At 38.2% G+C, this 23,144-nt stretch overlaps 1 protein-coding gene across 1 annotated transcript in view; it reads left to right on the forward strand.

Moving 5' to 3' along the window:
• The first annotated feature begins 1,324 nt into the window (after positions 1-1,324).
• Positions 1,325-23,144, forward strand: part of CDYL2 (chromodomain protein, Y-like 2) — a 54,908-nt gene continuing 33,088 nt past the window's right edge. The window contains 2 exon segments of the mRNA XM_009586545.1: positions 1,325-1,351; positions 6,676-6,852. Of these exon segments, the coding sequence (XP_009584840.1) occupies positions 1,325-1,351; positions 6,676-6,852 (204 nt within the window).

The following is a 23,144-nucleotide window of genomic DNA, read 5'->3' on the forward strand; positions in this document are numbered from 1 at the left end:
TCCAGGTCGGGGGGAGGACGAGAAAAGGGAGCTGGCAGGCAGTCGGCGAGACCCAGCCAAATTTTGACCTCAGGCACCCAGTTCTAATGCCCAAACTGAGAACAAGTCTAGCCACTCTTCCCGTGCCAGAGAAGAAGAAGGGAGAGAGCTGAAATTAAAAATAAGAAAGACTGGACCCAGGTGTTTGAAATATCCAGCTCCAGTAAGTGGAACCAAGGTGGAAGTCTACCATCTTAGAGACCAAACAAGACTGGACATCCTACACCAGTTCTCGATCTGGAGCACCTCCTCAGGCTCCGCGTTTCCTGGTGAAATGGCCGTTTGTGTTGTGGTTGTCTGGAGCGCACAGTTTAAGGGCTAGGACAGAAACAATCACCTTCCAGTTGGAACTGCGTGCTGATGATTAGGCACTGCTCAACCATCAGGGCGTGCTTGGGTGTGGAATTGCTGCTGTGGTTGGTTGGACATGGTTGGACTTACTCTCCATTTGATGATCTTGATGATCAGCTGTAGGGTCTTAAGTGCAAGTGGAGGATCTGGCAGGTTTCACATAGACAGCTTTTACTTTGTCATGGTCTTTCGAAGTCTTCAGCAAAGGTCATAGTTAAGGGATGACGTTGCTCTATTAGGACTTTATTTTGCTGAGTGGGATACAGACTTCCTTTCAAGTGAACAGCACTTACACTCTCCTACGTGGTGTTGAATTATCGGAAGTACATGGTGATTTGAATAGTATCATTGACCTTTTCCCCACCATTTTGCGATATCTGTCATATTACTTTGCAATTTTAAGGATATTGCATGTCAACTCTATTGCCGTTGTGACTCTGGCGTAGCCAGTGGGAGTTCTGTGAAGAACAACTTTGACCCGAAAAAGTTAGTGATACAATTTTGTATTAGTAATTCCTGGGATGCCTAGAGGATCTTTGCCTGGTCTTGTCTAAGTTTTCTTTAGATGCTTGCATTAGTTCTAGAAAGAAATAAAACTAGTACTTCTTAGGCTAGTGGTAGCCATACTGGTTTAGCTCCTACTCATTAAAAAATTCTGCTTTTTTGTGATCTTTGTGTTACTATAAGACGACGACGTTTGGCCGTTGGATGTGGGCTGTGCATTGAGTACTACTGCATGGCATATGAGTGATGTTGCTCAAGCGGTAACCTGGCATGGAGGTGTTCTGTGAGAGAGCAGTCAATTTTAGGCCTAGTCACTTTGCAGGCATTTACATGGATGAATGTGAATTGTTAGCACTGTGGTTCAAAGCCTCTGAATCACTTCCTTTCTTTGTTACTCCATTTGAACTACTTTTGCTTATCATTGTACAATATGGAAGAATTGTATCCACCAGAACAGGTAAGTGGAAGTATGGCTATTCATTTCTTGTTGTGTGAGAGGTTTGGAATATGACCTTCTCAGCTGGTCATGGTGTAAAATCTTCATCTATGTGTCAGACATGTCGGAAAAAGTATGTGTAGCGCTTAGATTATCAATCCATCTACATTTTGCATCTCCACTGTGAAGTTCTCCATGATGGAGGTCAGAAGAAATGTGTAGAAAGCTGAAGAGTTTGTATGTCTAATAGGTAGCAAGTAGATGGTGGTATCTTCATTTAAAACACAACTCAGCTTTGCCTCCCTGCTCCTTCCTATCCCAGAAAACCAACGGCATGGAAGGGACTCATCAGAACGAAGCTCTTAGAGCTGTGATGTCCCACACCAGTTAGCACATGAGATGAAGTGCTTCGTGCCTTCAGAGCTGACACCTCCCTTCTTGCTTGGACACATCATTCTTTTCTGTCCTCCTGAACAAGTAAAACATAATGTGGATAGCAGGATGATCATTAAACAGTTTCAGGATTTTAGCTTGAAATACGTTGGGGCTATTGGTGTAAATAAATAATTTGGGACTTACGGTGACGTTCCGAAGGTACACTACACTCCTGATTCCTCTTTGACTCCATTCGTAGTATCTGAGTCCTTCAAGGGTTCTTACTGAACTTCAGCAAATAAGACAATAATTACCTCTGCAATTTGGAGTATTTAATACTGGCTGCAAAATTATTTTTGTTAAAGCCAATCATGATCTAGGAGCCATGATAAAGCACTTTAAAAAGTACAGCGTGTATTACCTATACTAACTTCTCATATTTTGGTGGCACTCAAGAAACTTAAGTATAAAATTTTAGGTTTTGGAAATAGATGAGCATATTTACCCTGTCAGTTCATTAATTTTCTACCGTCATGTTATTTTAAAAGGCTTTTCAACCTTTTAAACTTAAATTCAATTAATATCTTTACATTGAAGCAAAAGAAGATCACAGACAAAATAATCTCAGTGTTTGGTTAACTAGGTGCCTTTTTCTAGTTAGAAATGGCTTCTAATCGCCTGAAATACCTCCTATTATATTTCTTTTAGGACTGTGAAACAGGTACCAATTTATTCTGGAAGCGAAAGAACACTCATTAAAGAACTATGGTGCATATTCCTCAGAAATAACAAACTGAAAATAAAGGACTCACAAAGGGGTGTTCACAGTGGCCTTCAGTAAGGCAGCCTTATCTTGCTTTACAAGTCAAATACACTGTTGGATGTGTTGATAGGAAATCCTCGTTGATTTTGGTAACAAATAGAAAGGGTAATGTATTTACTCTTAAATACCAAGTTTGTTAATTCACGTTAAAGTTGTTGTCACTAATTTGAAGTAATGTTTTTTATTTTCCATGTACAATTTAGTTCTCGCATTATCTGAACCCAAATAGTTCTCTCACAAAGGCTCTTGTATTAGAAATACATGATGAGATGGCTTTAGAGGGGAAAAAAATAAAATACGAACAGTGCACCTAACTTTATTTTTCCTAGCACAGAGCATCCTGTTTACTGCAATAAAATTCTACTTTATTGATGAATATATGAATCAGTTATCAGTATCATAGAGATGCTCATGAAGCTGACTGATGCTTTTCTTTTTTTTATTTAATATTTTGGGGGTTTATATACCATAACACAATTAGACATTCAGGGATGATGATGTTGAAATCTAAAGTCTTATTTTAACATTGTGTCAGATGATATTACAACACCTTAGGTAAGTGATCTAAAGATTATAGCTAAATCTCTGAAGGGGACTGTCACATGCATATATTTCTGGATCACAATAGTGAAATCAGTCCCTAAAACGCAGCAGTTTTTGCATTAAAGTGTTGCTCTGTGTGGAAAAGTGAGGTTTTAAAAAATGGCATCTCCTCACTGAAATGATACAACGCCCATGGATAGGAGGCTTGTCCACCATAGTGACAGGTTTCAATTAAATCTTAGACTGTTTATGCAGCTGTGTAAGAATGAGCTGCAGTTTATTTTAGCTCACGTGATCCACCAGAAAGATAATGTATTTCCGGATGAGTTACAACATCTCCCATTTATACCTGCACTCAGGTACCAGCAAAGTCAAAACTTGAAGGTAATAGTGGCACAGTTCGGCCTGCTGAATCCTTATTACATGTGGAGACATACAAATGGGAGAGAACGCGCCTGAACTTTTGGATGCTAGGTTTGGTTTGCTGATGCAGAGTTCAGAAAATGGTCTTTGGGTCTTTGTTTTACAAAGTGAGGAAATGCAAGTTTTTGAGCATTGTGGCTTTCCATCTTGCATCTCTTTCAATGGAATCACTTTTTAGGAGGGACACGTACTTAAACCTGCTTATTGAACTGGAAAGCAGAAATGTATTTTTAAAGTATTTCACGCATATATCTTCTAAGACAGAGGTGACTTGCAAGAAGATGGTATATTTAAGTAAACATTATTTCTCAACTTAAATCAACCTCTTTATTGATACAACAGTTCCATGTTGAAGGAACAAGACTGATTTCACAAGCAGAAAAGAGTGACTTGAAGTAGAATCTGGGGAATATAGAACAGACTTAAGCACCTACTCCTTCTGTAGAATGGCAAACTATGGGTGCAATGCTGACTTCAGTAATACTGGGCTTGTTCCCACCAGCTAAGCATCTGGTCATCTGTAAGTAACACCTCTTTTTTTTTTTTTTTTAGTGGAAAAGCTTTACTAACAACTATTTTGAATAATCAGCTATTTCTTTATACATTGTCATCAATCTGTTATCAAAATCAGTTTTTAGAAGACAACTGTCCTCAAAATAAAGTAACCTGTGAGCAATATTACCCTCAGTCAGTAGAAATCTAGAAATCTTGCTGCCTGATGAAAGTCTTCAGGACTGTCTTCCAAATTAGGTGTGATTTGCAGTGCAAACAGTATTCTTCAATCCTAAACTGGGCAACCATCTGGACCATAGATTAAACTGAGGTATAAAGCCAATAACAAAGAGTTAACCTGAGGTCCCTTCTGCCCGGGTCTTGTAGTACTCTAAATTAAAGATACTGAGCAAGTTTCAAAAGCGTAACTGGATAACTCTGGCAATATTCATTATCTTACTAAGAAATTCCAGTGTCGAGCCGCGTATGGAACATTACAATGCACATAATGACTGTCTTGTTTACCTACAACGTCACTCTATTACCACGATTCCAACTTCCTCATTACATTGTAAACTGCTTGGCATATTTTGGGATACTGAAAACCAGTTGATTTCTTATGCATGTTACAGTTTTGTTACAATTTTGATGAAGTGTTTTATCTGAATCAAGTGTAGTTTATCTCAAGATGTATGTCATAAGCATACTCCTGCTTGTAAGGGCTACTGAAAATACACTCTCTCTCTCTCTCAAGCCTAAACACACGCAGTGACAATTTTCCCACCACCAAAGACACTAAACTGAACATGCTTCCCTTCATTGTGCAGGTTCAGTGTTCATACCTATCTGAAGGTTAAAATGACATAAAGTTTTGTAACACTTACTGAACGTTTTACTTTGGGTTGGTCTTTGATTCAAAATTAAAATCCAGCAATAAACTCATTGTTTAGTAATTGTTTCTGAAAGTTAAAATATTTAGAGAGAGACAGTTCAAATAATGGCAAAATTTAAATGTGGTCTAATATTGAACAAAATTGGCTAATTATTTTTTTTTAAATCAATGGAGTAATTGTGATGGCCAGCTATGCTGTAAATAGCATTTCTTTGTCCATTCATTTGACTTTTAGCAGTATTACAGTTTCTTGGCTCTGTACATTTTCATCAGTGCAATCCCTTTTTGTTGTTCCTCCTTACCCATATATTTTTCAGTCAATTTCTGCAGCACGTTTTATGACACTGGCATCCTGACACTGGCAAAAAAGATTAATTCAATAGTTAACTGTTCCTTGTGTTTAAATTATTAGAACAATATAATATATCAAACATTTTAAAGTGAAAAAATATTGGCAATGTAGGGCAACTAGTAGTGGGGTATGTGAATGCTGGCTTGCTTTACATTTACGCAAATAACAATATTCTGGTTTTGACAAAAGGAAAATTATCCTTTTGGCCTGTTGAACAACAATGTCACACTTTGTTTATTATCAAAATTTTAGACTGGTAATATTGCAAAGCTGAAGGGAAATACACATCAATCTGTTTTCTTCTATTACACAGACAAAATGTAGATTCCAATACTATTTCAATACTATCTCATTATGAGTCATAATATAAAATATTGTTGCAAATCTATTAGGTCTCTAAAAACTTTCACAATAAGTTGATATGATTGACCTGTGTAGGAAAAAATGATTCTTCTTGTGGCTTACCAAAGAAGGGGAAATAGGTTGACTCTTGCAAAATTGTAAACGGTAGCAGCATGATCAGTAGACTACAACAAAACACTAAAACAAGAACAGCATTGAAAACAACTGTCAGAAAGACACTTTTCTTTGAAAATAGCAGTTGCCCCGCTTGGGCTTTGCTAGATTTCTCACAGACCACCCACAAAACTCGCAGCCCATTCCTTTAGAGGGGCAAAACAGGAACAATGAGGATATTTTCTTCCATAAGGCACTTCACTGCGTTTATTTAGATTTTGTGGGGTTTATTTGAAATCATCTTATAATAATGTAATCACTTACATGTGCTCAGCACCCAATGGATTAAGAAGGGATACAAGGGACTACACACTGCTAAGTCTGAGCTCCATTGCACGCAAATTAGTAGCACATATAAAAAGAAATAGAATTGGCAGATATATGTGAACATGTCTTGGTTTGGAGAAGAGTTAATATGAATTTTTAGAGGAAAGGCACATCTCACAGAACTCTTAGTCAATGTCCGGATAAGAATGTCTCTGGCTGGTGTAAATGGATTTTCAAAAAACCTTCTTGTAAGAACCCACAGGAGCAGCTGCTAATGAAACAAAGCTGTGGTCCAGAAGGATTGGTCATCTGGTGGATTACCTGGTTCATGGAGAGAAAGCAATGAAGGGTGGCTATGATAGAGTTTCCAAACATTCTGTGTTGTACAACAGAATCATCAATTACTTGAAAATTGTATTTACTGCTGATAACTTATAGATTATTATTAGCATTGTCAAGAGAAAGGTTGGCAGTGAAGAGCTGGATGACAGCAGGTGAAATTCAGTGTTTATAAGTGCAAGCTAATGATCAAAAGAAAAATAATCCTGACTATACATGCATAACAATGGGCCCTGAAGAAGCCGTTACTATTCAGGAGAGATCTTGGAATCATTGTGGAAAGTTTTTGGGTGTGTCCACATTAGTATTTTAATTTGGATCAGGTGCGTGCTTTTGAAGTGGATCTCCCTGGGATCCCCATTTACCACATCTCCGTTTGCATCAGAGAACTGTCCTGGAGAGCAGCGACCGCACTCCCTTCAGATGAAACTAAACCAGAAAATGTGTTCCAGCTCCTAATGGATGTCCAGTCCATGGGACCAGACTACTGCTTATCAGAGGTAAACCTCAGGCAAACAGAATTGTGCGTGTTATTAAAAAAGCAATTGAGAATGAAACAGAAGATGATGATCATCATGTCACTGGGGAATACTGTTGTGCTTCCACATCTGCAGTACTGCACCCACTTCAAGAAGAACACAGAACTAGAAGTAATGCAGAGAAGGGCCAACAGGGTGTTGCACGGTATGGAATGGCTGTCAGTGAGAAGACACCTTATGACAATTTTCTGGCTCGCAGAAGTGATTGAGAAAGATATGAATGGTGTGGAAAAGACAAATGGGGGATGATTAGTTAATTCAGTGGTGAATGCTATTTCTCATTGCACAAGAAAAGGCATGCAGCAAATGAAATGATTAGGCAAATGACGGAGACAAAGGAAGTACTTCTTCACAGTATTTAAATCTTGGAACTCATTGCCATGGGATGTTGTGAAAGTCAGAACTGTAAATGGTTTCAAAGAATGGTGAATCAGCTTCTTGGAGGATAGATGCCATTATACCTTTCAGCACAAAAAAAATTTTTAAACTGCTAGTCACCAGAAGCTAGGAGGGTAGAGCAAGGGCAGCACTTACTCTACAGATGCTGTTTCCTAAGCATCCGGTACTGATTTCTATTAGAATGTACAATGTTGAGCTAAATGGACCCTTAGTCTGACCTGGTACGGTAGTTCTTAGTTTTGTACTTACTACAGTCATTCAACAAACATAGGTATTGACTAAGATGTTGAAACGGTCTGCAGAGATCACAAACATACTTGCCTTACAAGCTGTATTCTGGTATTCTAATTGCTAATCACTGTCAGTTAGTATCCTGGCAAAGTAAAGGACAAATCAGAACAGTGGGTTCAGTTTCCAACACAGAAAAAGTCAGTTTCTGTTTTAGAGACCTCACAGTCTAGACTTCCAACAAGATGCAACAGGTGGTAGAAGCAAACAAAAGAGCAGAAGAAGGGAGGAGGTGATGAAGTAACATTGAATCAAATATGCATAATAAAAATGAAGTTTTGGCTCATTGCCATAGCTCTGGCTAGTAACTGGGGTAAAAGGGATAAAGATGAACTAGTAAACATTTGAGTAAATGGCATGGAATGAGGCAAATGATCGAGTCAATATTATTAGAAAGTCATTAATGTAACAAAATGTTTCTAATGAACAAAAACAGCTTTCTCCTACTTCTATGAGAAAAGCATTTCAGCATCTAAAAGGGTTTATCCACAACTTTTCTGTATTTACATTTTTGGATGGTCTTGGTAGGCTTCCTTCATGCGGTACGGGGTTGTTAAGACACATTTATCAATCTTCAAAGGCCTTACCTGAATATACATTAAAAAGCCACTAACTTTTAACAAACCCATCAAGTCGCTATTGTGTTGGGTTTTTTCCCAGAAATGGTGATTACTAATATATTGAAACATAAATGGTCTAATTTCTAACTGACCAGCTCAACTTGTCAAATTCTTTCACAGATACAAAATTAACAACTTTTGACATTACTTTGCAGTCACTGCCATGAGCAGTGGTATTGTAAACTGTTCTCAGATGTCAGGCTAACTACGAAGGAGAGCGCTTTGCTTATGTATCTTACTAGTCTTAGTAATAAGAGAGAGATTACAAAATAAAGTGTGACATTACATAGTTTTTTAAAAGACTACTTTGTAAAATTTCTTTTACTATGCTAATGGACTTTCCTTTAAATGTCATGCAGTTGAAATTTGCTCTAATGATATTTTTGAAACCATTAAATCATTTCCTTTTTTGGAGAAGGGACTGTTTTGCAAAATACAAAATCACATTATCACATTAATACGCCTGATGAATTTGTCTTTTAGAAATGTTTTTGCGATAGGTTTCAGGTGTTTTATCACAGGAAATCTGACAGGAAAGGTGCTGGGGAATTCCTGCTAAATACGGTTCACGTGGAAGGAAAATGCACCGTAATGCTTACTGGGCTCATAAATGGATTCTGATACTCTTAGACTGCAAAGATGTTGATCAATGTTTTTGGGGGATTAATGTAAGGAAGGAATAGTGGACTCCAGTGCAAATGTGAATGCATGAATTTAGGATGCCACAGCGTGAGAAGACCTTTGATGAGAAGTGATTGAACTTATCTCTACCTAAGCAGAGGAAGTAGAAACCTTTTAGGTTCAGCAATGGTATGACATAACAGTAGAGCTTCAAATTAAATAGGAATATGACTCAAGTATTAAAATCCATACAGGGAGGAGGATGGAGACTTTCTGGATCCCAAATTAAGTACTAGGAATTATAGGGAAAACTATGTACATTTAGTACATTTATGTACTAAAATGTCTGCACATGACTCCAGGGGAGATAACCTGGAAGTTCTTGAAGGAATAAATACTGGCTGATGAGGGACAATTAAAACTTCGCAGTTTGACTGCAGTAACTGGAAGCGAGACTGTAATAAGAGTCTGGATGCACCAACTCAAGCTTTTCACAATCCAAAAATGTGAAAAGTTGAAAAGCAGTTTCCACTTTTGTGTAATTAAACATTACCAGTCGTTCATAATTTTCCACTGTGCTGAAATGTCAGAACTGATGTACTCTAACAGTTAGAAAAGGAGATGGTGGAGATGATGAGAAACTTGACAATGTTTTATCCAAGTAGTCACTATTATATACCTAATATACAGATTAATACAAAATAGTATACAGTATTTGTATAGTCAGCAAAATACACCATAGTATGGAAACAGTGATAAAAGTAAAGGAAACTGAAAGAAGCGACAGGTATCAGCTTCAGCTCTTTGGCAGCAGAAGAGGTGAATTTTTTTTTTTTTAGGGTTGTTTTGGGGTTTTTTTTTAGGTTTTACAGTAGAAATGCAAAATGACTGCTTTTCTGGACATATTATAAAAACAAAGTATGAGACAGGCAATTAAATAAAAAACAGACAGTTCAGGCTGCAAAACTTAGTAACACTGAATGTTCCTGCTACTTACCCTTATGGCCTGATAATGTCTTATGTGCAATAGAAGCCCTAATCATCTGTGCATTGATGATACACAAAAGATGCAACAGAAACCCCGGAGAAAGCTGCATTTGATAATGTATTTTTACATATGCCAGGGAAATAGCATCTTTTTTACTTTACACCCACAGAAACACTCATGTTTCTTAATAAAATAAAAAGGGTGAGGCCGTTGGCCAGCTTTTATGGCCTTCTACTGCCACATTTTATTTGCCTCTTAGTGTCAAGAATGGCAGTCGTCAATTAACTGTGGGAATTGTGCGTCTCTCCAAGCAAAACTGTTCGACACCACAGAGCTGAGCAGTGCCTTCAGAGCCCAGGTGATTTGGATCAGCTCCTTCCTCTGAGTTTCCTTTGGTTTAGAACCTGCTGTTTTGTACAAAAAATACTGATGCGTTAATACTTCTAGGGAAGCTGAAGTATAAATACACCATCAGACTACCTGGCGGGCAGGCTGCCTGTGTGACCTGACGGCAGCTAAGGAGTATCAGAGTGCTCTGTCCCTCCTATGTCCTCAGTCAGCAAAGACTGTTCGGGGGCCTTTGGAAGGAGACTCATCCACTGCTCTCCTGCCGTCTTCCCCACTGCCTTCTCACCAGCAGCAAATGACCTCCATTGCCTTTCCCATGCACTGGCATGCACTTACATCAGATGACAGATTAAAGCAGGAGTGCCCAGGTGGCTTTGTCATCTCTCCCTGCTGACTAAGGCCTATGCAAACAGTATGTTGTATGGCATTTATCAAGTGGATCAAGATAACAAAGATTCCAAGCTCCAAGGAAGACACCCTTTTTTTTTGTTGTTGTACACATCACTAGCTTTGGATTATTATTCTCATCAGTCTTTTGTTACACTGATAGAATGCACTTTCATCAAAGAACATCATGGCTCAACACGTGGACTGCCTGTTGTACTTCTTAATCTTGTATGAACTGTTGTTCTTGCTGCCTCAGAAAGCTTCAAGGAATTGCTAGAAGAATTGATGGAAGACTGCTGCTTCTCCCAATTGAATAACATGTCCCCTAGCTGTGTCATGAGCACTACAAAGGATGCCGGATCTTTTTCCGGCATTGCTTGACCATCCTACGCTTTGGCTTTCTGACATGACATTGCTTAAAGTATTTCTAGTGAGTGCCAGTAATACCACATTTCTCACTCTTAGAAGTGGTATCAAGTATTGCAGTGTGTGCGTGGTTACCTCTTATTGACAAGCTACTGTGGGCTGTGATTTGAATTGTTCTGCAACTGTGCTGCTCTTATTTTTTGTGCTTCATCCACTCATATCATATATCACTGACAACCTGCTGTGTTTAGAAGACAAAAGCAGGTTTCTTTTTAACATGAACTGGACCTTCTATTTGTACCATGAATGATGCAGTTTTCCTCCCCTGCTATTAACTGCTGCTCTTGTAGCCTATTTAGTATACAGGGAAAAAAGTCTTGCTTACTGATCAATTAAGATGTGTAAACTACTCTCTTATTTTGGATTTGCATTGCTGTTATATCTTAGAGTATACACCCCTTGATTTTCCACAGTCCGTTTCAAGATATATGTCCAAAGTACAGCTCAGAAACCAAGGACAACATTCTTTAATGCTGTTTTATTCCCAAGCTACAAGGCAGAATTCCTTAGGTGACTGAAATAATTTCTGCCTTAACATAATGTTAAATTTCTAGATTCCCTTATTAATTCTAGTTTTTTGTGTAGCTCAGAACAGCTCTAACAGAACTTTCATGCCCAGCTGCTATTGCTCCTATTACCACCAAAAGGCAGCCATTCACAAGCATCTCTGGTAATCAAAAGTTGCAGTCTAATGGCAGTTGATCTCTCAAAGTGCAGGGTTACGCACCGAGGATGTTGTTTAGCACTGAGAATCACAAAGGTATGTTTTGAATGTCTATTTAAATGCATACACTTTTACAGGCATAGAGGGGATATCTGGGGATTGCCTACAGATATTTAGTATTTGATATATCACTTATTCAAAATTTGGAAAGTACTTGAGTAGTAAGCCTCGGGGTTAGCACAGGAACTGCGTGATAAGCCTTGGATCTCACAGAAGAAGTGATAGCAAGACCTACCTTTTCATTCCCCCTCTGATTATAGTGTAGTGTAATAGGGCTTTGCAGTGACAGATACAGTGTAACTGAGGGAGATAGAGAATGAACCAAGGCTGTTTTACAGTCAGTTTTGGGGTTTTTTTTTCTTCTTTTGAAGTGACTAGCCTTTAAGCTCCATTTCTCAGAAGGTTACTTGAACCTCTGACTCAAACAGAGACATCTCTGAATGGGGTAAACCGGTAGCTTCTGGGACAGAAACTGCAGACTGTTAGGAGCACGTTCCCCTTTGCAAACATGGTGGCAGCTGCTTTCGATCTGTGGCTTCTTGCTGCTATTGTGTGAGGGAATCACACTCTCTGAGTTTCAAGAGCCACAACAGAGAGTAAGTAAAGCTGTGGCTCATTTAGGACTGGGTGTTATTTTAATGAGCTTAATAAATCCTATATAGGACTGAGAGTTTCTTTGGAGTTCTCAGTCCTGCAAAGCAGCGCTCTCAGTCTGACCTTTGAGCCTTGTACACTGTAGAGCTCCAAAAAACTGCACCAGTTCTATGCTGCACCAATTTCAGCAACATCAGCAACCCTAGTGTAAGTAGCTCACCCGTGTTAGCAGCTGTTTTCAGCATCAAGTTGATCAGACTTCTCTGAACGGAACTTAAATGACATTGTACTGCAAATGACTTCCACTGCCCCAGGTCACCATGTTCACAGATGTTCACAGAAGTCCAGGAGGTCCATACTCATGTAGAAACAAGCTTATTTGCTTTATGAAATAAGTACCCACGGAAGATAAGGAGTTGGCATTTTTGTTAACCAAACTTATCACATGGTTAAAGCTGAAACGTTCATGAATGTTAATATTGTTCTTGTAAAACATGAATGGCAAGGATTCGTTTCATGTGCAGTACGGACACTGACCTTCAAAGGGCAAAATTTATTGCAGCACCATTTGTCTCACTTCTAGCAAAGCAGGATGGAAGGAGATCTCCTAAGTTATTAATTCTACAGTCATGGCTATGAACTCCTCATCACGCCATGTCATATAATCACTCTCATCAAAAGAAATGGATATCTGGATCAGACTCTGTCTTACAATGAACAGGGTTCTCACCCTCTCTTCCTAAAGTTAAAAGTTGCTTCTGGAAAGGATTTCTAAAACCTATCTCTCATAGTGGTTAGGACTGAAAATGCACTGGAGTCAGCCAGCAAACTCTCCTCTGCAGAAAAAATGTTCACCATAGAAACCTAAAAATGACTCAGGGTGATGAACTGGTATCATTTTAAAAGAAAAGTACTATCACACCTATTTTCTGGCTACAGTACAGTTTTATTAATGGACATGTATTGTAAATTACATATTCTTGGACAGTCTACTTTGGAACACTCAAATACTAAAAAATGACTTTTATAAAATTATTCCAGTGTGCTTTAATACCAAAAGCTGGGAGATATACCAAGAAAATTAAAAACCCTAGGGCTAAATATTTTCATAAAAGTCATTTAAAAAACAGAACTTCAACTAACCAAGTTGACCTTGCTTGTTACAGCACTGGAGAGATATGGTTGTGCGTAGCCAGGAGTATAGCACTGTTTACATAACATATCAGAATCTACCAGTGGTGTAATGCTTTGTGACTTCTACTAAGACATAATCTATAGCTTTTGACTCAGATGATTAGGGAAATGTCCGATATGCTAGGTTCTACTGTCACTTACAGGAACATAATTTATGTATATTTAAAAAATTAATGCTATCCTGCTATTTGGTAAAGCTATGTTTTCCTTCCTTTTTTATGAAGCCTTTTGGAAAGGTTTTCAGCTATCTAAAACCAAAACATACCTGAGGGTCTGGCCCTTAAGTGAAAATACTCACAACTTTCCAGAACGCTCATGGTGCAAAAGATTGTGGTGCTTTTTCAGGAAAATGAAGGCATCCTAGAACACAACAGGATTGCTGCACTTTTCCTTATGATATATCTGTGCTGCTCATTTTTGTGGGTAGGTAGCTCAAGAGAGTAGTAAGTCTCCCATGTGACATATGGATGAAGCAGTCACTTTCTTCACCAGTAGGGACATAGAATTTAGGCAATATGTACAGTGATTTCAAGATCTATTTCTAATCCCAAACTGCTTGTTATACTCTGAAGGCTCTAAGGCACTTCTTCCTCTGTGCTCAGCCCTGCTCCATGCTCTTCCCGTCCCATCCCATCCCTTCCCTTTGTGCTGCCTAGTGGAATTTCCATGGATGTTGCTGGCCTTGTCTTTGGGAACTCATCCAGCAGCCCCGCAACCCCCACTGCTCATCTTTGGCTCTCTGGCACCCCACTGCCTCTCTCTGCTGTCTCCACGGACAGGGAAGCCTGGAAGGTGAGACAGGTTGTCCACAGCTGAGTCCACAGAAATTTGGCTTCAAAATTAAGCTCAATACGTACAGCTTTCATGGAGGCTACAGAAGTATTTTAAGGACAGGGAAGTGTAGCTTATGTAGCTTACTTTCATCAGTGAATGAAAATCTCATTCATACTGAGCTGCCCTGGACCAGTGAGCTCATGTATCACTAATGCAAACTACTGACTGAATTTACCCCATGGAGTTCCCTGATCTCTGAAATGCAGAACTGGGTTATTTTAGTAGAAATTGATTCACTAGTCATTAATTTCATTTGAGAAAATCATGTAATTTTTGGTTCGCTGTCTGCTCTAAAGTGACAGCAGCTCTTTTACATACCCCAACAGTCTCAACAAGTTTGAGGTTGAGAAGAAAATGCTGTTACTTCTTCATTTCCCACAACATATTTTATGGTGAATCACTTGTGCCTAGTGAATGGTTTCTCAGGTCAGCAAAACCAACTCCTTTCTTATCTTCGGGCACATGTATCCAAAGGATACTAATCCTTTGGATAAAAAGACTTGAATGTACTTTACCATGGTAAAAAAAAAATACAAACTGGTAAACTCAAGGTATTTCAACTCTTTCCTTACATTTGATCAGTGCTTTATATGCCTGCTTTCAGAACATTCCTGAAGTGTTCTGTTTTAATTTGTTTAATTAGTAGTTTTGAATTCATAGCATGTGGTTTTAAAAAACCCAAACACTGAAAATTTAATTTTTTTAAAGGTAGATTATTAAATTTTTACAGCATGTGTAACTTTCATATATGACTTCTTTTTAAGATTTTGCACTTATGTAGTATATTTATGACTCTAAATAAATTCAAATAAATATTTAGCACTTGAATTTTTCACGAACTGATGAGGATATTGTTATCCTGTTTCAGAAAGGGTACAGATTTATGCAGATGTAAAGCAGTTTGTAGACAGATGTGGGTAATTATATAGCTGTATGCAATGATCCAGTATAGCACAGGGGAAAACTGTTCTCTTTGTCCATATGACTGAACACATGGGTACAAACTTAAGACAATAAGTAGTAAACTTTTTGCATAGCAGGAATAAAACTGAGGCACAGAACTGAACACTGCACATCTTCCTTACATTTAATTTTTCCTTTTTCTTTAGTCAAAATTGTGCCTTCTTTAGGAGGTGCATTATTTTTTTAAGTGGTAAAACAAAGAAAATAAGTGACTTATATTGATCTGGTGAATGCAGTTATTATAGTCCTGCACTTCATAAAAATGTTCTCCCTCAAAATTATATGAAACAATATGAATTTGAACTTTAAACACAAGTGATGAACCCTAACACTTAAGATGAAATTTTAGAATATGGCTTCTGAAGCAGCTACAGAACTTTAGACAGAGCCATCACATTAGCACCCAAATTTTACAAAACTTAAAGAAATATGGAGACCATCTGTTCAGTTAGCTGCAAACCACTTTGGAGGATTTAAGGTTTGGAAAATGAAATTAGCTAACAGAGATATAAAAGGTGCTAGTGGCTGGAAGTTTACCGTTCATAAATTAGAAATGAGAGGCACTGTTTGACATTAAGGTTATAGCTTTTTATTTATAGCACTTAGAAATATTCACTAACAGCAATGGTGCACTTTCTGTGAATCACTTCAAATTAAGATGCAATGATTTTCTAATAGATGTTGTTTAACTAAATCAGAATTCGGGACCTGGTGCAGAACTGCTGAATGAAAAACATTCCTGTGTAACCCAAGACAGGCTAGATGGATATAGTTGTCCCTTCTGGCCTTCAAATCTGTGAACCTGTGAGCCTGTAAGTAATGTCACGACAGACAAATAATCAAGTCTGGGCCATCATGCTGGAAAGGAACATAGATTCCTTTTAAATGGAAGTGGCATTGGTACTTCTTCGGTGCTGCGGTATATAAAACTTATTCTAGATCTGTATTCTAGTTTTTTTCAAAATGTTATCAAGACACTACATCCCCAAAAGCTTTATAGCCACAGACTAATCGTTTGTCAAAAAAAGAAAACTTTGGTGACATTGAAAAAAATTTTGTGGTATCACACGTCATTCACTCTGGAAGGTCACTATTATTTTGATGGGATTGTATTTTTCATTTTTAGACTATACTACACAACAAACATCTAAAATGCTGGAAGGCTCAAGCTCAAACATGCAGAGTCTCTTTCACCATTATTATTAGAACATCTGATGAACAGGATATTACTAGCTTTTTATTTTAAACAGTGGTTAAAAATCTATAGTTGTAAGAAAGGCATGGTGACCAACTGTTCAAGAATGAGTTCTAGTGTGTGAATAAACTATAAAATGCATATCACTCTCATGTAGCAGAAATTTTCAGTACTTTATATGTTACAAATAACAAACTATTTCAGACTCTAATTCTTTAGAGTTATCCATTTTCTCACTGTACATGCAGCATATTTAGATTATCACAGGATGCCATTCATTGGACAATGCCCACAATTACTTACATAATTAGATTTCATATTGCTGACTAGACAGGCATTAGTCAGGGGAAAGAACCTAGATCCTAAAATACAAACTCTGGGGTAGAAGAGAGCCTGAAAAATCTCTTTGCTAATCTAAATGTCTTCCATAAAAAACTGAAGCCAAACAGATTTTTATGTTGAAGAAAAAATGCGATTATGTTCCTTACAGAAAACTGAAGTGGCTTATTGATTAACTTGGACAGGACTCTCTATTGTTAATATGCATAGTATTATGAAGGGTTTAAAAAAATAAGAAAGTACATCACCAAACAATTGAAAGAGGAAAGATTTTAGACATTTTGATTATCTTGAATAAAAATGATTTCATATTATATGGCCATCAGAGGAAGTTACTAAACACCTCAGAGTATTCATCTGAGTAAGAAAAATTTCCAACAAAATGTAGATGTACAGGTGATTCATACACTTTGTTGTCCCTTACTGTCACCTTCAGAAGACTCTTTCTAGCCAGTTAGAGAAACTGAAGAACGTTCCCCATTCATTTTTCCCCAGTGGCTGTCATCTAAGTAGCATATATCCTTATACATGTTGTAAAATATCTCAGATTCCCTTTAAAAGTAATTCACAGGCGCAAACTTGCTTTTTAAATCGGCACTGACTATTTGTAGTTGTGTGCATTAACAGAATCAACAAGGCAGAAATTGTAAAGATAGTGTAGCATACGGTACTGCATGTGTTGTATTTGCCCTGTACTGCACAGTGCACATTTTGAATACTGCATGTGACATTCAGCAGCCAAGGGCAAGGTCTTTTCCAGAATAACACCGAATTTTTATACTGCAAAACTAACATCTTTGTCTTTGGGGCACAGTAAGCAATCGTTAGCACTGATCTGACAGACACCCTATACTAAATTTTGTGATTAACATATTCTGACCATTTAATTTTAAGAACAAGTAAAACATTATGGCAGACTACATATTAAAGGAAAGTGCTCACTGCTCCGAGCTCCACCTGTTATGCTGTTAAAGAATAGTAATGATCATTAGTATCCGTTTAGTAGGATACGTTTGCATGGTGCTTTGTAACTATGAAAGTAACATTTCAGAGTAGTAACTGGGGAAATACATACTCTGTAGGAAAAAAAAGACAAACTGTCAGTTTGTTTAAATCCTTCTTCCATGACCACTTGAAGTTTCTTGTTTCCTTGGAATTAAACTAAAAACTTCAACCATGTGCTTATCATCTTGAAATCTTCAAAACATCAAAACATAAAATACTTTCTTCCTCTTACCTAGAAGGCAAGCTTAGTTGTGTTCTAGATACCTTATCAAGTTTAGTTAATATCCCTAAAAATATTCCTGAAGGATGAGGTTTATGTTCGTTCATTAGGCTACAGCTGGCAAGCATAATAAAAGCAATACTTTCCCCAATATTTGTGAGTATTTCTGTTGAAGTAGTAAGAATATAGCACTCTTCCATCATGGGTATTACTGTTTACTTCTATTTTATTTTTTCTATGTATGCCTTTGTACACAACTGCTCTTTGGAGAAAAAGAAAGGTTGATGTGTGATCAGAAATTCCTTATGTAATTCCAGAGCCAGCTAATCCAGGTGTATTCTTTTTCCCAGCAAAAGGAAATTTGTATTCATCTTATGAGTTTCTTACCCCTCCCCAGTATGCTAGGAACCTCTTGGTCTTGTCAGGACATTATACTGCATAATCTACTACAAAATCGCTAAATACAAGCAGCAGCTAGCACAAATAAAAAATGCAGATATTAAGCACAAGTTCATCTTGGGGTTTTTTCCTATTTTTATATTGCACACTGGGCTTCAAAACAGATTTGCTTCGTCAAAATTTTCATTTTGTAGACAGCTGTACGTAAAAATTATCTCAATGCACCTTTCCCATTTTGAACACCAGGTCTGAAATCACTTTACAGAGAGGGTGTTCTTTTCAGGTAAGGCACAAAAAATGAAAAGAACAGCTGAGGTGGTGAAGAGGGCTAGAAACAGAAACTCAAGACTTTCAAGCCCCATCTAAGCATCCTGTCCTGTGGAGCATTCTGTTACTGTCTCTGCACAAACCTCCAGGATAGGTACAAGAACTGCAAGTGTATTTTTATTAGCATGTTTCCTCTTATCTTTGTGGTAAATGTATGGTAATTTATCCCTCTTATCCCTGTCTTTAATTCCTTTATATTGGATGAAAAGCAAATATATAGCTGCTATCATGGAGCATGTTGTATGTTCACATCCCAACTTAGCACATTCCTTGCTCTGCTTATACCATAAATACTGAATGTTCATACAAACACTGAAAATACACTGAATAATTACTTCACAATGTATCTCAGTATTAAAAAACGTCCATTTAATGACTAAGAAAATCTTAACCTTGTGATCAGCTGACCTTGGTCCTCCAACCCACGTCTCCCTTGTACATCTCAGAAGGTAGATTGCTCTTGTCGTATGACCTGAAAGTCAACAAACCCTGATGGTGTCAGGTCAAGGAAAGAAGGAAGTTCAGAGCTGCTTGTGGGAAACTCCCTTCCAGCTGCCTGGTAAATCTAAACTCAGCTTAATTGAGTCAGTTCATACACCCACTTCAACAGATTGCATAGAACTCAGTTTTCCAAATGGAGCTGCTTTTCCAAGTGGAAAAGAATTAATAAAGAATTAGTAAATTATTAGCAAATCTTTTAGGCAAAATTTATGTATCGTAGAATTATAGAATGATTTAGGTTGGAAGGGACTTTTGGAGATCATCTGATCCAACCCCTTGCTTAAAGCAGCACCAACTTAATTAGGTTACTGGGAGTCTTGTTCAGTCAAGTTCTGAGTATCTCCAAGGATGGTTATTCCACAGCCTCTCTGAACATCTATTCCAGCATTTGACTGCATGTATAGTTTGTGCTAGGGATGGCAGCGAGGACATCAGAAGATTATCATGGACGCATTAGAATTAGAAGACTAGTTAGGTGCGAGATTCATAAGAGTCTGTAACAACTTATTAGCTATTTGTTAAACGTCCTTTTTGTAATTTCATAAACCATTTGCAAGTGGGATCTTAGTATTAAATGTGACCCAGCGGTTTCTTATTCTGAAGTGTGAATTTAAGCTTCCATTCCTACAGTATCTGCAAAACAGTATGGGTGTTGGAGCACGCATGTATGTTGGTCTCTGCACTAACCTTCAATTAATAACAAGCAGACAGCTGCAGCCTTCCACAGCTTCGGTTTGTGACTGGCATAGTGCCACGGAGGGAACATACACTAGCCTAAAGTGCAACAAATGTAGGGAATAAATCTCAGAAATCCTACATTTATAAAAATATAGCGCTCCATTCTACAGAGGCACATGGAAAAAAGTCCTTTGCCACATCATTGCTGTAAATGCATCCAGGAGCAGCTGAGGTATTAACACAACCGCCAAGTTAGGAATCTGACTAACAAATACATGGAAAATTTCCTCAGTAATGTATTCACTACTTACATATTCAATACTGCTTCGAGCACAGACATTTCTAGATGGTTCCTCAGATTCATCAGAGTTCCAGTCTCACCCTGACGCTTGATACGTCTGCATGATCTATCAACAGAAAGAGAGGATAGCCGTCAGCATGGAGATGTGGCACATGCCTCCACAGTAACCCTTGGAGTGATGTGGCAGGCATTTTGAGCAGGATGGCAAGATCTGTACCTCTCCGTCAGAGAAACCCCGGTGTCGTTCCTTGGGACCTCTCTGGAAGGAATAATGGATTCCAGTCTATAGCAACCCCTACGGCTGGAAGTACTGCCAATACTTGGCTGAAACCCTATCATCAGGAATAACGACAGTCTAAAAGAACTCAGGACTCAATCAATTAACACTTCCTTAGCTTATGTGAATTACCAAGGCTGAAACAGGACCCACTGAGGTCAAAGAATGGTGACCACCTTTGCCAAAGTCAGCTTTCAAGAGGATCAGGGGCCTGAGGACAGCTGTGTAACCTGTGATTGTCTCCTCTGCAGCACGCCAGTCTGATAGCAGCTCCCAGGGGACTCTGCCATTGCCAGAGGAGTTTCACGGTTGCGTGCGGCTGGAGCCTGCCACACAATGTGGTGTAGTCAGTCTGACTCATTGCAGACATTTGTACAAGCACAGTGTGTTAGTGCCTTGCATCCGCACTGTGAGCAAACGTCCTCCTCACACAGAGTCCATCTAATTGCTCCAAAACACACTCTTGTGTTAAATATCAATGAATATGCTTTTATGGCTTTGCATCTCCACGTTTAGAGCACTGTCCCCACTTTTTAAATGTGTATTTCTAACTAGCTGCACTCTCAGACGATTTAAAATGCATCTGTCTGATGAACAGTGACAGCTTTCATAACTGCCTTTACTACTGTGCGTAAGATAGTTTGTTCCTTCCAGGCACCAGTAGTAAGTTGGTTTTACACTGGACAAAATTCAGATCTCAAACACAAATTAAATCTGCAGTGAAAACCAATGCAATAATTGAGGCCAGAACTTGGCCTACTGACCCTGCTCATCTGAATGCTATTTCTGAGGGGATAATGATGTATTATTCTTCCTTTTTGACAATTACTCTTTCACAGATAATTTTTGAAATTTTATGTGCCATTTTTCTGTGATGTTGCAGTGGTATCCTGGATACTTACTTGTAAAATTCTGTGCTCCTATCATGCCATTATAGCTGCCTAAAGCATATTTCTTTATTTCTTTTTTCTGCTCTACCTTTCCTTTTGGCTCATTTCTGTATTCTGCCATCACATTAGCTTCATTTGTGTAACCAAGAAAATGAAGAATTCTACTGAATTCTGAAAGAAACCTTTGTGTTTCATGACTTGTCTTCTCTTATTATCCCACTACTTTACAAACTGCTACTTCAGCTTTTCACTCAAAGGATCACCCCTCAGCCTTCTATATTGTATAAAGTTATCTATTTTTAGCCCTTTCCTTCTAAAACCTATCCCTGCATGGTATTATTCACAAAGATGACCGTTACTACCTTTGCTATATGGATGCTCCAAACCAGTTGCCTCCTATTCTAGTTTGGATAGAAAGCATGGAATGGATGTATGATTTATCATTCTGACATTTCCTTATCCCTGTCCAGCCATTAATATAACACAGAGTTCTTCAGTTTCCTCTCCCTCCTATCTCAGTGATGGGGGAGAGATTACCATCCTCCTTCACGTTTAGGCCTGTAAGCTGGGAATTCTTTTTGACTTGCTGTTCTGTCAAATATGTATTGATCATTTCAAAAATACTTGCGTCTCCCTGTGTACAGTAGCTAGAAAACACATATTGTCACTGGAGATTCTTTACACGCCATACCCAAAAATTGCTATTCCACATCCTGTCTCTTGGAGTAACTACCTAATACAGGCTCTAATTGTCCATTTCTCCTGTTTTCCAACACAGAGCCTTAATTTTTACCAAGCTATCATTTCGATACGGGGCGTGTTCCTTGAAAATATCTGCAAAGCTATTACATTGTCCTCCTGTAAAATTCATTTCAAAAACTTTGCTAAGGAGAGTGTGTTGTACAGTGGCCACTTAGACTGACCAGTATCACCTTGTACCCCCCCCAATATGCTGCACCCTCCTGTTGTCTCTTATCTTCTCCCTGGCACATAAGCTTTGCAAAGCCAGCAAGCTGCCCTCGGACAATTCTCCTCAGTTGTCACATGAAGTTGGTAAAGCCTCTCTGAACAGCTGAAGCTCGTGCTCACATTGAAATCCTAAGTTCTCAGCAGCTATGGAAACCACCGAGTGACGAACAGCTCCCCAAAAACCTAGGCTTTCACTTCTTGGTGCTCAAGTTTACCACTTTGCTGTAAAAGGGCTAAGAAAATATTTTTCTACCTACCACACAAGAACATGTGGTTTATTTTATGACAGTCGTACCAGTAGCATTTGTAAAGCAATGAGTCACGGAGTGGTAGTACAGCAGAGTAGTTCAAATATTTATTTATACTGTATTATAGCTGAACCTTTGTATTTTTTTAATGTGGAATCTTCACTTCTGGCTAAGCTTTGGGATGGATGTAAAAGAGTTGAACTGAAGACCTGGCCTTGAGTTGAATCTGAATGAAGCCCATATGGTGGAGAAAAAGACTTGAGTGAACTGTAAAACAGAACACTAAAATAAGCTAGGACTGAAGAAGGTAAAGGAGAGCAAACTGCAAACGAACATAAAAGAAAACAGCATTAATTTTTTCTAACGATTTCAGGTGCAGCTTTTATGTAAATTAATTGCTTCCTGCATTTCTAGACTTGCTTTAATGTTGGTGAAAAGCACCTTTAGTGATAGTCATATTTTTATTTTTTAACTACTGCTTACACATTTCCACATCTGTTTGGAAACATGAGTATTTT

Source organism: Fulmarus glacialis, unplaced genomic scaffold (assembly GCF_000690835.1).
Source record: "Fulmarus glacialis isolate BGI_N327 unplaced genomic scaffold, ASM69083v1 scaffold15101, whole genome shotgun sequence".
NCBI lineage: Eukaryota > Metazoa > Chordata > Aves > Procellariiformes > Procellariidae > Fulmarus > Fulmarus glacialis.